This window comes from Pangasianodon hypophthalmus, chromosome 23 (assembly GCF_027358585.1).
Source record: "Pangasianodon hypophthalmus isolate fPanHyp1 chromosome 23, fPanHyp1.pri, whole genome shotgun sequence".
Lineage (NCBI taxonomy): Eukaryota > Metazoa > Chordata > Actinopteri > Siluriformes > Pangasiidae > Pangasianodon > Pangasianodon hypophthalmus.
This window is the reverse complement of record NC_069732.1, coordinates 2983067-3000000: the sequence shown is the minus strand read 5'-3', so window position 1 is coordinate 3000000 and position 16934 is coordinate 2983067. Positions and strand designations below refer to the sequence as shown.

General features: G+C 43.6%; 1 protein-coding gene across 4 annotated transcripts in view; it reads right to left on the bottom strand.

Moving 5' to 3' along the window:
* The window catches only part of hdac5 (histone deacetylase 5), a 104514-nt gene that overhangs the window by 13867 nt on the left and 73713 nt on the right, over positions 1-16934 (bottom strand). For 3 of the 4 annotated variants that reach the window (XM_053228269.1, XM_053228266.1, XM_053228270.1), the window contains 12 exons: positions 15473-15604; positions 15156-15268; positions 11682-11801; positions 11387-11603; positions 11041-11246; positions 10318-10602; positions 3660-3825; positions 3320-3453; positions 2701-2821; positions 1408-1457; positions 558-665; positions 329-384 (listed from right to left, as the gene is read on the bottom strand). In XM_053228269.1, coding sequence (XP_053084244.1) covers positions 329-384; positions 558-665; positions 1408-1457; positions 2701-2821; positions 3320-3453; positions 3660-3825; positions 10318-10602; positions 11041-11246; positions 11387-11603; positions 11682-11801; positions 15156-15268; positions 15473-15604 — 1708 coding nt within the window. The remainder of the gene's footprint in view (positions 1-328; positions 385-557; positions 666-1407; positions 1458-2700; positions 2822-3319; positions 3454-3659; positions 3826-10317; positions 10603-11040; positions 11247-11386; positions 11604-11681; positions 11802-15155; positions 15269-15472; positions 15605-16934) is intronic. The other variant, XM_053228268.1, reaches the window with a different exon arrangement.

The window sequence follows — 16934 nt, the reverse complement described above, 5'->3', positions numbered from 1 at the left end:
CAAACAAACAAACAAACAAATAAACAAACAATATAAGAATAAAAGTTGCGTTTAATTTTGTTCTTGTATCACTTGTAATTCAAAATGAATTCAGCTTCATGTAGCACCTTTTTAGTAAACGATAAAGAATTCACATCTTTCCTCTTGACTAAACTTAACGATTTTTTAAAAAGTTTTAAATCTAAAAGTACACAAACGTTTGACGATGCCACTGATGATGTCACAAAGAACTTCACAGCTGACATATAATCAGTCTCTCTCTCTCTCTTTCTCTCTCTCTCCCTCATCAGCTCTTTAACCTGTGAGAGAACCCTAGCGTGACACTCACATGGCCGTGGATTCCTCTGCATGGTGACCCGGGGGACGGACGACAGCGAACCCGTTCTGTCAATCAAAAAAAAAAAAAGAGAGAGAGAGATATACACAATTCAGAAATACATGCCAGAATGTAACGTGATATCCGCTCAGCGGGGTCCATGATCCACTGATGGATGGGGTAGAAGGGGTGCCAATACTTTGTGCATAACAACCAGTGTCAGGAGGATCTGTGGCTGTACCTTCAGCTCTCCAGCTGCCACTTTAAAGGCGAGCTCGATGACGCAGCCCACGGCCATGCGCACGGCTCCTGAAGAGTGCATCTCGTTCCACACCGTATCACTGTCCACCTGAGCGCACGCACACGCACACACACACACACACACACACACACACACACACACACACACACGCCCCACAGCGCTGTTACTTTCTCCACTGCAGGTGTTGATGCATTTTCTATAACAGCAGCCCTGACAGTAGTGCGGCTCCAAATCACAGGTCTGTTCTAACGTTATCGTTTCTATAGTAACAGTTTATACACAAGATGGAGGCTCCTTAAAAAACCGTGCAATCATTGATGTGGTCTTTTCTGTAAGGAGACAGTTATTTATTTGATATTTATGGAAGGAGTCTCCAGTGTCAGCGCTCTGTAACAGTAAAGCTCTATGTTTTCCGACATCTTCAGGACAGAGGAGTTTACGCTTTGCGGTTTCTCAGTAAAGCTGCGTTTTTTTATTAACATGGAGAAAGGAAAAAAAAAAGACGCTGGTGAAGGAACGACTGTTTATTTCTGCTATAACGGAAGTGAGAACTTGGTTTATAGCAGATAACTTATGTTTCATAGACAATCCACAACATTAAACTGTAACTCCAAATGGATAAAAAGTAAGAGTATTAAAGTCGTTCTTTAATAATTAAGAAATTATAATCGTTGGCAAATTGCTGTCGGAATAAAACAGACGGATAAACTTTTAGTTGATAATCTTTTGGTTGATAATCTTAATCTCAGTTGGTTAAATGGAAAAATAATCAGTGTCTAAATTTATTATTATTAATTGTGTTTATTAATATTTCATAAACGGTACTCACCCCAATCCCTCCACATGGCAGTACAGCGTACATTTTCTGACTGATTGGACCTGCGAGGAGGAAAAGCATTAAATAATTAAAATATATACACTCAATATCACATTTCTTTCCTGATTACGCTGATTAGATGATGATAATAATGACAATGCATTATTATAATTATGATAATAATTATTATTATTATTATTATTATTATAGTATCAGGAGGGGTGAAGGTCGAAACCCATCGTAAAGCCATGCATTAGGAATGGAGATGATGGCAGCCAACATCTCCTGCACAACCCACGCCTGCCACACACACACACACACACACACACACACACACACACACACTTTCCTTCTCGGCTGGTGACTCAGAGGCGGAGGTGGCAGAAAAGTCTAGAGCCTAAAAATACTCGAGCGTCTGTCAGAGGAGGTTTAGCTTGAGCGGTGCAGCAGACCGGAAGTGAGCGTGGGCCGGAGGCGGGAGTTTCATTATTACGGGCGGAGAATCTCCTTCAGAGTCGAGGGATCAGGGACGGCTCACAGCCATGGGCTCAACTGCTACGACAGCTCTGTGTGTGTGTGTGTGTGTGTGTGTCCAGCAACAAAGCGCAAATGTAACTTTTCCGACAGAGAAACAGAGTGTGTGTAAAAGCCACACGGATGAGAAAACACATCTGCATCACACCAAATAAAGAACAAAGTCATAAACGTAAACGTATGTACGGATTCAGAGCAATAACGTAAAGCTGAAAACATAACGCAGAAACACGAAGACCTTCTGAAACACCTTCTGCGTTATCTGCTTATATATCACCAGAAGAACACCATACCCGCGCTGAAGCGTGGTGGTGGCAGCATCATGCTTTAGGGCTGCTTTTCTTCAGCCAGAACTGCAGGTTTTATCAAGGTGGAGGGAATCATGAATAGCTACATGAATAGCTACAAATGATTTTAGTGCAAAAGCGTCTGCTAGTAAGCTGAAGATGAAAAGGAATTTCCCTTGAGTGAGAAAATATCGCCAAGTCAAGATGATAGACTCTTAATAAAATCAAACGGTTCTTCAACAAAGCATCAGTTTAGGGGTGTGCACACTTATGCAACTAGGTTATTTTTAATAAGTTTTCTAGTTTTCATTCTTTTCCTAAGAAAGTTTCTGATCATTTTTCATTTGTGTGCCGAGAGAGACAGACACATACAGAGAGAGAGACAGAGAGAGAGAGAGAGACAGAGGGAGAGAGACAGAGAGAGAGAGAGAGAGAGAGAGATGAAGGAGTGTGTAACAGGAAGAGTGATCACAGAGCTCCACACCTAAGAGCTTCTTGCTGTCGAGTTTCTGGCGGTTGAGGGGGCTGGTGCCGTACAGCAGTGTGTGATACTCCGAGTGCACCGTCTGAATCTCATCCAGGGTCGCCTTCCTGCCCCGGATCCTCTACACACACACACACACACACACACACACACACACACACACGACAAAAAAATGAGCATTCTGACACTGTTACTCTCTGAACTGGTGCACAGTGATACAGCAGATACAGAACAGGAAAAAGAGTGCATATAAATTTTGTTTTTGTTTTCAGTTCAGTATTTATTGTTAATTATTTAGTGGCAAACAATAATGATGGTAAAATGTACAGTGCACTAATTCCATTTTCAGTCTAACAGCTTATTTATGCAGGTCATTATTAAAGTTAAAGAATATTACAGATATCATACTGTTCTGTTAAGAACATTGTTGTGCTTTATTGGTCATAAGTGACACTCCAGTAGCATTAAATACTGAGTGGCCATTTGACTGAACACAAAATGGTGGTCTCTGATTTTTGTACAGAACTCTACGTTCAAATTTCAGACAATTTATGACTCATTGCTGGTAAAAAGAATAAGGCTGTAGTTCCTGTGGCGTGCCAGCAGGCGGCGCTCTCACCTCACAGCGGCCCAGCAGTCCCGTCTCCTGCAGCCTGGACCACACGCTCTGGATGCGTCCGGCGTGCTCCGGGTGGATGTGTGTGTTCCCGCACATGCACTGGTGCTTCAGCATGAGTGTGTCGTACACCAGACCTGAGCGAGACAGAGAGGAGGGAAAAAAAAAAAAAACTGACATGAGGAATGAATCCGAATCACGACCACGCTAATGAATAAATCTTTATAACCTGATCCATGACGGTGTTACTGTTACCACGGTGAAGTGGATTATTTTCCTATAACAGCACAACATGATGTGATTTGTTCCTTTTATACCACAGCACTTTGCTAACGGTTGGTACCTGTAGTGAAGAGGTGCTTGATGGGTAATTCTGCCATGGGCGTGGCTTTAAGACTGGAGGTGATGGGGGACGACTGTGCTCTTCCCAGAGGCCTGTGCGGCATTCCCGTGATGGCCAGAGACGCCTGGAACACGTTCAGCTGCTGCAGGTGCTGCTGCTCCGAGAACTGCAGACGGAGAAACACTTCACTTTCGTTACGGTTCTAACTAAAGTGCGTGTGTTACACTGACTGGCTGAGAGGTCACACTTCAGCCTCGACGTCAGAGCCATTACTCCTCAAACGGCGGAGTTTGTTACGCCTTAGAAATCCTAAAACACTCCTGGATGTGAAAAGATGCAGAAGCTGAAAAAGGAATTTATTCTCGGTTCATCTGTGAGCAACTTTAAAGGTGCAGTCTGTCATTTTTCAAAGTATTTGTGGACCTGAAATAATTCTTTCATCTTAAAGACACTGCAGTGAAACTGTGAATCACAGTATTGTCATGCAGGGATTTTTTTTTATTTCAGGTTAATGTTCACACTATGTTCCAGGCTGAAATTTAGCTCCGCCTCCAGAGAACTCTGATCTCCCTGGCTCCACCCCTTTTCCCAAAAAGGTTAAATTACAAACTGCTCCTTTAACCCTATAAATTTGTGTGCTCTGTCCTGTGGTGATAGTTTTGGAGGGATAAAAATAAACACACAAATTGAGGAAATGCTAATTGTTAAAAGTGCAGTTAACAAACTTAAAGCTAGCTGTCAAACATCCAAACTAACAAGTAGAAGCTTTCCCTTCAGGCTAGATAACATTCCCACTACCTTATTTCACAGCACTGTTTTGAACTCAGGTACCTTTTTTGCAATCCAGGAACCTTTTTAGAAACCAAAAACCTTTCATAGGAACTTTTTTTCAAGAACTCAACTTCAAGAACCTCAAGAAGCTCAAATCTTTTGGAGATCCCAGGCAGGACCCTGTTGATGAACCTCTTCCACAAACTTGAGAATCTTTTCACAAATCTACAAACTCTTTTTCAGGAAGTCAAGAACCTCGCACAAGGTCAAGAATATTTTCACAAACTCAGAACCTTTTTGGGAACCCAGAAAATCTTTGCAGAACCTTTTTTCTTTGCAGAACCTTTCCAGAAACAAAGTTTTTTCACAAACTCAAGAACCTTCTTACAAATTCAGGGCCCTTTTCAGGAACCGAGGAACATTTTCACTAAATCAAGCAAAATTAGCAACCTTTTCATAAATTCAGGAATCTTTTTACAAACTCAAGAATATTTTCATGAGAAACCTAGGAGCGCTTTCAGGAACCCAGGAACCTTTTTTTTTAGAAACTCAATAACCTCTCAAGCTCAAGAACCTTTTAATGTCCTCAAAAAGCTTTTTGCAAACCCAAGAGTCTGTCCAAGAAATCAGGAACCATTTCATGAGCTTGGGAACCTTTTCACCAACACAGACACCTTTTCAGGAACTCAGGAACCTTTTTCATAGACTCAAGAACCTTGCTGCTATCTCATCCTGTTTGAGAACCTGGGAATCTTTTCACAAACTCAGAAACATTTTCTGGAACCCAGAAGGATTTTTACCAACCCAGAAACTTTTCAAGGACTCAAGACCCTTTTCACAAACTCGAAAATCTTTTCAGGAACCCGGAAGCATTTTTAGGAATCCAGGAACTCAAGAATCTGTTCACTCAGGAACCTTTTTCAGCACTCCATGTGCAGCTCTTCATCCTTTACAGACGTCAAGACAGGTACTGAATCACACGGAGGACTCCAAGCAGAAAAGTGTGTGTTGTGTGTGTGTGTGTGTGTGTGTATAAATTTAGCTGTGGACAGACTAAACACAGCTCAGCGAGCGAGAAAGTCAGGGAACGTCAGGAACCAGTACTGAGCCAACAGAACCGTCTCCAACTGCCAAAAAGCTACTTACACATTCTCCTGCTGTAAACAGCCGTCCTGCCTGCTTTCTATCATCCCGTGCGTGTGTGTGCATGTGAGTGTGTGTGCGTGTGTGTGAGCGTGTGCATGTGCATGTGTGTAAGACAGGAGCCATGAATTGAATCCAAGATAGTAGGCAAGTTTCTACGAAGTTTCTCATAGTCTCAAGAACTTTTTTAGGAACCTTTCCACAAACACTCACTAACTCAGGAACCCAGAACCTTATTTTAGGAACTCAGGAACCTTTTCAGGAACCTTTTTTTGAAGATCCTTTTCATGAACTTGGGAACCTTTTTTTTTTTTTTTTTTTCAGTTAATGAAGAAATCCAAGAATTCATGAAGCTCAGGAACCTTTTCAGGAACTGAAGAACTTTTCAAGAGTTTTTATAACCTCGTAGAACTTTAAAGGGACTCGGGAACCTTTTCACAAATTCAAGAACTCCTTTTAGGAACCTTTTTTTTTTTAAGAAACTGAAGAAATTTATCCTAAGCTTGGGAAAAGAACTCCAGTAATTTTTTTTTTTCAGAACCAACGAGATTTTTCAGGGATCTCATGAATGTTTTCAGGAACTGAAGAACCTTTTTATGAGCTTAGGAATATCTTTTTTAGGAAGTGAAGAAATCCAGGAACTAAATATACATTTCAAGAATCCAGGAACATTTTCAAGAACCAAGGAACTTTTTCAAAGAATTCAGGAAGCCCTTGTTGCAATGCTAGCTAACGTCTTCAGGGTGATAAGCTTCAGTTTCTCAGAAGGTTCCAGAAGCTCAGCGGACACACAGCTGGTGAGCAAGAAAGAGGAAAAACAACATGGCATGTTTTCAGCGTACGAGACAAGACCCATGACACGCTCAGGAGATGGACAAAACACACACACACATATACACATACACACACTTTCCTTCACTGCCTCTTCTTTATTTAGAAAAGATGCTGCATTTCTCTCTCTCTCTCTCTCTCTCTCTCTCTCTTTCTCTTAATCTCTCTCTCTCTCTCTCTTTCTGTATATCTCTCTCCCCTCCCTCTCCAATTTCAGAGGGTGTGTAGGATCACATTTGTATTCCAGACACTTGCAGAGACAAGTGGAGAAGAAGCAGACACACACGAATACAAAATGCGTGTGTGTGTGTATGTGTGTGTGTATGTGAGTGTGTGTATGTGAGTGTGTATGTGAGTGCGTGTATGTGAGTGTGTGTAAGTAAAAGACAGGAGCCATGATTTAGTAGGAAGGTCCTCACGGTCTCCAATTTGTGCATAGTATTTTAGTTCCATTTTCACCAAATCAAGAACCTTTTGATGAAGCCAGAAACCAATATTTAGGATCCAAGGAAACTTTTCTGGAACCTATTTTTTTACAAACCAAGCAAGTTTTGCAGGAACTCAAGCAGTCCTTGTCATAACCTCTTAAAACATTTGAGGAATTTACAAAGCTTTTCACAAATTCAAGTGCTTTCAGGAGAACCTTTTCACGAGCTCCAGAACCTGGTTTTCTTTTTTCTCAAGCTCATCTTTTCATGAACTCTGAAAGATTTTTTCCAGGAAATGAATAATTCCACTCAGGAATGACTCAGGAAGCTCAGAAACTGGAGAACCTTTTCCTGTTTTGGGAACCTTTTCCCAGGAACTGGGGAACCTTCTCACTAGCTTAGAGACATTTTTCAGGAAGTGAAGAAATCCAGGAACTCAGGAAGCTCAGGAAGTGTTTTAGGAAAGGGAGAACCTTTTCATAGGCTCAGGAACTGAAGAACCTTTCCACAAGCTCAGAAACCTTTTTCAGGAACTGAAGAACCTTTTCATGAACTCTGAAACCTTTTTTCAGGAAGTGAAGTAATCCAGGAGCTGGATCAGAAACTGGAGAAAAAGGTTCCTGAGCTTGGAGAACTTTTTTATGAGCTCAGGAACCTAGGGACCTTTTAAGAAACCAAGAAATTTTCAGAAGAACTCAGAAACCAAGCAATGCTAGCTAGCTAATAGTGAGCTAATGCTAGTCAGGATCATGCACTTCAGTTTCTCAGAAGGTTCTGGAAACACGGCTAGTGAGCAAGAAAGAGAAAAAAAACAACATGGCATGTTTCAACGTATGAGACAAGACACATGGCTCGAAAGATGAAACACACACACAGACACACATACACACACTCCTCTGCTTTTTTGTTATTTAGAAAATATGCTGCAATTCTCTCTCTCTCTCTCTCTCTCTCTCTCTCTCTGTATATCTCTCTCACCCCTCCCTCTCTGTCTTCAGAGGGTGTGTAGGATCACATTTGTATTCCAGGCACTTGGAGAGACAAGTGGAGAAGCAGCAGAGACACACTCACATGCACACACATACACACACACTTTGTACCTGAGTGTGTGTGTGTGTGTGTGCGTGTGTGTGTGCGCGTATGTGCGTGCACAATAGTCTAATATCTGTGCTTGACCACAAAGGTGTTTTAGAGGACGCTGTCTCAATGAGATGACTAAACTCACAACGATATACAACAACGCCGCCCCCAAATGCTTTGTAATATGCCTAACACGCACACACACACACACACACACACCGACACACACACACCGACACACACACACCGACACACACAGTGGGTTGTGATTGGGTGTGAAGTGCAGGGCAGACGAAACGGGGGCGAGAGGAGGCGATGATTCACCCTGGAGAGATGAGTCAGAGATGGACGCTTCCATTCATAGGGCAGGGCGTGCGTGAGTGTGCGTGTGTGTGTGTGTGTGTGTGTGTGTGTGTGTGTGTGTGCAGGCATGTGTGTCTGCTGCAGCAGCAGAAGGATGCAGTATGAATTCTAATGCTTTTCTGGATTTTTTTCCTCAATGATCTCTGGGAGAAGGAGGAGTCTCTCTCTCTCTCTCTCTCTCTCTCTCTGCCTCATTCATCCCTCATTCAAGTGCGTGCGTGCGTGTGTGTGTGTGTGTGTGTGTGTGTGTGTAGACGAGTGATGAGCGTCACACCCCACTGCGGAGCGACTTCTTCGAGCTTATGTTATGCAAATGAATGCGCAGCGACACACGAGTGCCTGATTCACTGCGCCAGCGCCGCCATCGCCACACCGTATAATCACATATCCACATTAGTGCCCTAGAAAGGGGACACAGAGTGCACACTACCTAGTAAAGTCACCACTTCAGCACTCCCCAAAAGTAAGTGCCCCCCAGACCGCTTTATACTGACATTGTGTCTAGTTATAAAGATCTCTTTTTTTTTAAAGATACATGACAGATTTCAAAGTGACCTGAAAATAGTTATGAAGAGATCTTTCCCGGGAATGTACCTGCTTCCGTTCACACTTATCCCCTTCCCCGTTACTGAACACTGTTAAAGAAATTAAAAACACTTTACTCATGACTCTGTATCTGTCAGTCCCAGTGAAGGAGGCGTGGCCTGTGCTACTGTTAGTCTCAGTGAAAGAGGTGTGGCTTGTGTACCTGTTATTCCTAGTGAAGGAGGCGTGGCCTGTGTAAATGTCAGTCACAGTAAAGGGGGCGTGGTCTCTGTCAGTTACAGCAAAGAGGAGATGCCTGTCTGCCAGTACAGGTGAAGGAGGCGTGGCCCCTGTGTGTCAGTCTTAATAAAGGGGATGAAGGAGGCGTGGCCTTGTTACCTGTTAGTGCCATTGAAGGTGTGGCCTGTGTCACTGTCAGTCTCTGTGAAGGAGGCGTGGCTTCTGTGTGTCAGTCCCAGTAAAGGAGGCGTGGCCTCTGTGTGTAAGTTCAGGTGAAGGAGGCGTGGCCTCTGTGTGTCAGTCCCAGTAAAGGAGGCGTGGCCTCTGTGTGTGAGTCCTAGTGAAGGAGGCGTGGCCTCTGTGTGTCAGTCCCAGTAAAGGAGGCGTGGCCTCTGCGTCAGTCCCAGTGAAGGAGGCGTGGCCTCTGTGTGTCAGTCCCAGTGAAGGAGGCGTGGCCTCTGTGTGTCAGTCCCAGTGAAGGAGGCGTGGCCTGTGTCACTGTCAGTCCCAGTAAAGGAGGTGTGGACTCAGCACCTAAAGCTCCCTCATTTCTCTCTAATTAAAGCTGAACTGTTTGCGCGCACACACACACACACACACGCACACACACGCACACACACGGCTGACATGGACACGTGTCACACTCGGGCTGCAGCATTGTGTGGGACAGAGGACAGACATCAGCGCAGTTCGGCGACGTGCGTCAGTGCGGCCCCGATTTCATCAGCGTCGCTTTCGTAATGTGTTAAAGTGCAAAGGCTGAAGGACGTTACACAAAGGAACTGAACGAGAGCGCGAGAGGAAAAGCAGAGCCAAATATAGCAGACAGCAGGACGAGTGATGAAATAACAAAGAGCAGCTACGCTCATGGAAAAAGCGCTCAAAGATCGAGGAAGTGCTGAAAAAAAAAACGCTTTCAGGGTTTCAGAGAAGCTGTTACGCAGCACCAGACGCTCCAGCTCCGGCTGTCTGGGAGATTTCTATATTATTCATATTATAGAAAAATAGAAGAGTATAGTATAGATAGTTAATAGAAGAATATAGAAATATATATAGGACTGAAAACATACTTGCTTTCACCTGGCATGTTTGCATTTGCCAGATTGTTTATTTCTATTATTTTTTTAAATGATTTTTAACATTATTTCACAATATTTAATACTTTCTTATAATATTAAGCTACTTTACCGATATACCGCCTCATCACACCTTAATAAAGCTGTACAAATTAGATTTGTACAAGAAAGAAATAAGAAGAGAAAATTCCCCCTCCTTACCTGCCTGTAGGGGTCGCCCTCTTCATCGCACTCCTTCAGCTCGATGGCTTCATCTTCATCCTCCTCTTCCTCGAGGTCGCTCTCTGTGCTCTCGCCTTTCAGTGGGACCACGCGCTCAGAAGGGGGCGTGGTCTCGCCTGAACTTTCTTTGCTTAGCCCCTCCCTCACACGCTCAGGCCCCTCCCCCCACTCCTCCGGCATCTCCGCCGTCTCGGTAAGCTCTTCCTCTGTCTCTTCCGGGTGGGTGGGGGGTTGACGTGGAAGCTCCGCCCCTTTGGAGAGGATCTAATGGAGAGATGCAAAATTTATAGTTACGTTTTATAGTGTTAACTTTCACTGTGATGCAGCTAATAAAACTAACAGAGAGAGAGGAGAAAGAGAGGCTGGTGAGGGAACGACTGTTTATAACTCCTAACTAGTGTGACATCTTGTTGTTTGTTGTCAGATTACTGTGGCATAAGAGAAATAATCAACTTCCGAGTGGTAATAGTAAATACACTTTTAAAACAATAGTAATTAACACTTGTATTTATTCATGTTGTTATAAAATATTCAACCAAATAAGTGAAATTATAAACACAAGCATTAATTCAATGTTTATTTCAAACATAAGAAAAAATTCATAATTATGGGCAGTCAGTATTCGAATATTGCTAATATTCCAAGATCATTTCTTTGCACTGGTATTTATTTATACTCGCTAATGCAGTAAGTCAGTGTTACCTTGTTGAGCTGGTAGTGTTTCTGTTTCTCCAGGAAGTGTTGGTGCTGCTGTTGGATGACGAGGTGCTGCAGCGCCTGCGGGGTCTGCGGTAACGGAGCCGACTGCGTGCGTGCCAGAGGACGGTGCCGCGGCAGTTTACTGACCGTCCGCATGCTGTTGGACACCCGTTCACCCGTAACCAACGGCGACTGGCCGTACATGGGCACTGAGAGGAGTGAGGGAATGTTAACACTACTGCTAATGTTCACTCTGTTTTCATAACCAGTACTGGTACATATGTGTGTAACAGTGCTTGTGTGTGCATGTGTGTGTATATGTGTGTGTATGTGTGTGTGTGTGTGTTACCTGCGAGCAGCGCGCTCTGTTGCCGGGCCTGCTCCAGCAGGAGGACGTGCTGCAGTAGGGAGTTGTGGCTGCTGTGGCTGTTGGGGGCTGACGGAGGCTCCGAGTCCAGACACACGGACACGGACGAGCCGCTCCCGAACTTCCCCAACACGCCCCCCTGACGCACCCCCTGCACCTGCCGCTCCGCCTCCGGCTGAACCCCGAGCTTCTGAGGAGCCTGATGAGTGAGACGGACATTAGAGTATATAATCGTGTCTAAGGTAAGATGGAGAAGAAGGTGTGGTGCAGGACTCACGGTGATGTGTGCGTTAGCCGGCAGACCCAGAGAGATGTTGGGCAGAGACGGAGACGTGTACAGACTCAGCGGGCTCACCGCTCCGTCTGCGTTCAGAGACTGGTGCAGGGAACGCAGCTGCTATACACACACACACACACACACACACACACACACACACACACACTAAAGTGAGACGTTCTGAGGTTCTGGACCAATTAACATCTGTACACACGCTCATGCTGCTGTCTCGGCTTGAACGACTGGAAACAAGGGGCAAAGCTCAATGGACTGACAGCTGAGTAGAAACACCTACATGTTCTCATAAAAGCCCAGGAGCTAAAATTCAAAATTAAAATCCAGGATCCTAAGAAGAAACTTAAGCCTAGACATTTATTCCCAGGAATATTAGCCCAGGAACTAAATTCCAAAAACTCAAACCTAGATATTTATGTCCAGGAATTTAAGACCAAGAACAATAATCCAGGAACTTAAGGCCAGGTTCTGCAGCCAAAGAACTTAAGACCATGAACTTTAACCAAGAAACTAAAGCCCAGAAACTCTGACCAAGGAATTTAAGCCCAGGATCTAAAATTCGAGAACTTAAGACCAGGAATTTGAGTCCAAGAACAAAAGTCCAGGAACTAAACTCTAGGAACTAAAGCCCACAAACTTAAATACAGAAATTTAAGCCCAGGAACTAAAGTCCAGGAACTAAAGTCCAGGAATGTAAGCCTAGGAACTAAAGCCCAATGATTTTAGCACAGAATCTTAAGTCGAAGAACTATAGCCCAGGAATTTAAGCCCAGAAACAAATAAAAGCATTTAGACCAAAAACTTAAATCAGGAATAAAAGCCTAGAGTCTTAAGCCCAAGATCGTAAGCCCAGGAATTTAAGCCTAAGAACGTACTCCTAGAGATTTCAGCCTCAGTCACTAGTATCACACTTGCAAATATCGAGAACGCCACTTTTTCGTTTTGCTTTTTTGTTACTATAGTTTTATAAACTTTGTCACACTGATGTTGAATTTCTGCATCTTTCCATAAATCTAGCAAAAGTTTTCTTTTAGTCACACTGACGATGTAGTTAAAAGGATAAGAGTGTCGCTAGATCTATTTAAATGAACAGTGCCTTGTCATGGCTGAGACTGGTTTAAGCAGAACAAAGTCTGAGTGTAGAGAGACCAGGAACCATGGAACCAAGTTCGAGCACCAAGGCTAGTCACACACGAGTCAGTGAATAGTATAATAGCAAGGGGCAACAATAATAATAATAAGAAGAAGAAAAACACACGTAGGAAGCACATGTGAGATTTTCCAGTACAGTGACGCAGAACCAAGCGGTGAGGACGAAACTCAATATAACACCCAATTAAACTCCTCTGCAAACAGAGAACCCGGGCGCTGCTTCGATTTCTTGGCTCTGGATTTACATCCGTGACGAGGCTGAGGGAATGGTGGAAGAGTGTGATTGGGAGACTGTGAATGAAAAGGCTAATTCATTCCTAGCAATCTTTTTTTTTTTTTCACCCCACCATTCAGCAGCGTGCTCTTATTCATTATTTCACTGTGTTTTTTTTTTTTTTTTTTTTAAACGCACACGTCTCTTTTTCTGTCTCTGTGAATCAGCCCGAAGATGCGGAGCGCGATCCGCTTGGTCTGCTCGGCTCTGACGTCACTCCGGCTCTGACTCAACAAACATCCCACTGCGAAAAAACGGCCAATTAGAAATAGAAAGAAAAGAGAAGTTCACGGCCTGTTTGCGGCGTGGATGACGTCAGCGCTCGGCTCTCCACATGGCCCGAGCGTAACAGCGGCGGTGATGCAGTAACCCTCTCTATCTTCGCCGGCTATTTTTGGGCAGAATAGTGAACACACACACACACACACACATACACACACACACAAACACGAGCATGTATGTAGGCGCTGAGGCCAATAATGAGTCTCTGGTTATGTGATGGGCCGTTCAGAGAAATACGAAAACGGCAGCAATCGAGCGACTGGGAGGCAGAAAATTGCCAGCTGACAGGTCTGATGTGTGCTGTATTTATTGCCCCACTTACACCAGGCTTTCATTGACTGCGCTGTTTTTTCCCCCCCTTCCTCCCAGAGCCATAAAGCGGATTGATTAGGCGCAGGAATATAAATGCGCTTAGTGCGGAAATACAAAGGCAGGAAATAAAACAGATTGGCCAAACCAAACAATTACTCAATCCCATGACAACAATGACGTAAAAGCACACAAGCAGAGCTGAAGCAACCAAACAAGCGCTCTTAACAACGCTGTTATTAGAGTTACTATATCTGTGTGCCTCGGGCAAAATGTTCTGCGAGCCATCTCTAACACACACACACACACGCACACACACACACACAAATCTTATCTCCTGAGCAGCAGACTAAAAGTTTGCTCTTAAAACATAATCACGCTGAGGGGAACTGAAGAATCTGAAAGCTGAGAACAAAGGCAGGGTCGACTCCATGAACAGCACCTTTCACGAATGACACGCTGGTAAATTACTAAACAAAATCACAATTCAACTCACGTTTCTTTTCACATCTTTACTCCACTTTTTGGCAAATCCTCATAAAAAGCTTCATAACGGGGGTCGAAACACATCAGATGAGGATAATCCGTAATCGTGAACTAATGAAGCAGGCATGAGTCAAAACCAGAAAACGTTAAGATACCCGGAAATCGAGGAACTAGGAAACACGAAATTCAGAAACACACGATAAGATTAGGCAAGACTTCGCGCCAAAACGTAACAATCGAGTATACACAGGCAATACGATTAACTAATGAGATAACACAGAACAGGTGCACACAATACAATAGTAAAAGAAACAGAACCCAGAACACAAGCACGTGGATGCCGTCACCATGGGAACCGTGATGCGTACAGGGAATCCATGACACCTCGGAGGGGGTGAGGACTCAAACGGGCTTCCTCCGAGATATGTAAAGCCAGTAAAGCCATTAAAGCTTCATCTTTTTCAGCTGCTCATGTAATTGAAACCCCTCAAATAATTAAAATGCATTTTACTTGTCAAATGTTTGGTTAACTGTTAATTGTTTAAATGTTAGGAAACTTTATACATATTGTGTATTGTAGAAATGTCTTGAAATATCATGATATGATAGTTTTGGCGTATCAGCCGATCCCTCATACAGACGTGCTGAACACTGTAAATGAATTATCGCCTGGGCTTCAGCATTTGTTTTCGTTCCTGTAGTTAGTTGAAAGAGAAAATGTAATAATGTGTTGAACAATAATAGTTTATAACTTTATTTTCCTGGGGCTCATCAGTCGAGAGCAGATTTACAGCAATTTTCTTTTAGTCATAATTGACTTGTGAAAGACAAGTTTCCTAATCTTTCCGTCTATATGACTGCCGTGTGCAGGATCAGGGCTCTGAATAAAAGCGTATTATTTATGACAAACTGTACGAGAGTGTTGAAGGTGTTTAAGGTGTTTAAGTGCAGCTCACCTCGGCGTGGATATTCGGGACGGAGCCGCTGGAGCCGTTCTCCGCAATGGCGCTGTTGGAGCTGTTGGGGGAGCTGGGGCCTGAGCCAGGGGCGCTGCTGCACATGGAGGAGACTGTATACACACACACACACACACACACACACACATACAATAGTTTACCCACTACTGAAAATTAAACAATGGAAAAAAATTAAATAAGTGTTCCATCAAGTCTTTGTATTTAATGACTTCACTCCCATGTGCAATGTCGGACAAGTGATGGACTCTTTTGTGACAGCTACAGGTGTGTGTGTGTGTGTGTGTGTGTGTGTTTACCCGAGATCTCAATGGCTCTCTTCTTGAAGGTGCTGATGACTGTGCCGTCTTTACGGCGGAGTAGAGGACTGCTCCTCCTCTCAGCAACCTTCTGTTTTAACCGTGAACGAACTTTCAGATTGGGCTCCGATGCTGAGAGAGCAAGAGAGAGAGAGAGAGAGAGAGAGAGCGAGAGAGAGAGAGAGAGAGAGAGAGAGAGAGCGAGAGAGAGAGAGAGCGAGAGAGAGAGAGAGAGAGAGAGAGAGAGAGAGAATATAGAGACAGATACAGAAAGAGATGAGAGAAAGGGAGGAAAGGGAAAGATAGACAAAAAACAGAAAGAGACATGAATGATGAGATCATTAAACAAAGTTACAGACTAATCAGGACCACGGACAGCTACACAGACACACAGACACACACACACACAGACACACACACACAGAAGCACACAGACACACACACACACAGACACACACACACAGAAGCACACAGACACACACACACACATACACATACACATGATTGGACTGTGACGGGATTGAGCTGATGAATAGCAAAACACAAACTGGGGCAATTAACTAAAAGTGATAAAAATTGTGTGTGTGTGTCTGTGTGTGTGCGTGTATGATGATGTCACATCTAGTAAGGGCTCAGTGTGTTAGTTGAACATGAGGAATGTGTAATAAGCAGCTTTTCTCCAGTTTCAGCCTCAGGGAGATAAAAACTGTCACTTTTATTACAGCCTATAAAATCAAAATGTCTGTTTCAGAGCTTCATGTAGGATGGTCTCGTCGTCATGGATACAAAATAGCTGGTATATACGAACAAAAAGTCAAAGTGTGTTGCGTAGATATTGTGTTTTAATTTTAAAGCTTAAATATTTTGATAACTTATCCTGCACTCATCCAAGTTGCGTCCAATCGGATACTCTCTCGAACAAACATGCCCCGCCCCTGTGAAACAGACAGCGAGTATCGCTCTACAGTAGCAGCTAGTTTTCTGTGTGAAGACGTTTAACTTGTTTTGCAGGTGTTCCTTAACGTAACTATAAACGGATAAAAAGTTAATTAAAAAATGTAACTGTTGTCAAGTTGCTGTGGTTTAAGAGAAATAAAACACTTCAGGGAAGTGGGAACAGTAACTCCGCTTCATCACACCTCCCTGTCGTTGATTATTTTCCTGTAACAGCACGACGCGGTGTGTTTTATTCCTTACATTCAAAATTTCTTAAAGAAAAGAGTCTTCGATTTTAAGTAGGTAAATTCATTCTGAGTGTGTGGGTGGGTTCGAATATAGCTGATAGCTATTCATGGGAGAAAAACATAACCACAGTGTGTGTGTGTGTGTGTGTGTGTGTGTGTGTGTGTGTGTGTGTGTGTGTGTGAGAGAGAGAGAGAGAGAGAGAGAGAGAGAGAGAGAGAGAGAAAAAGAGTGTGGGTCTGCGGCTGCTCTGATGACTCATACTGACTCACACCTGTAG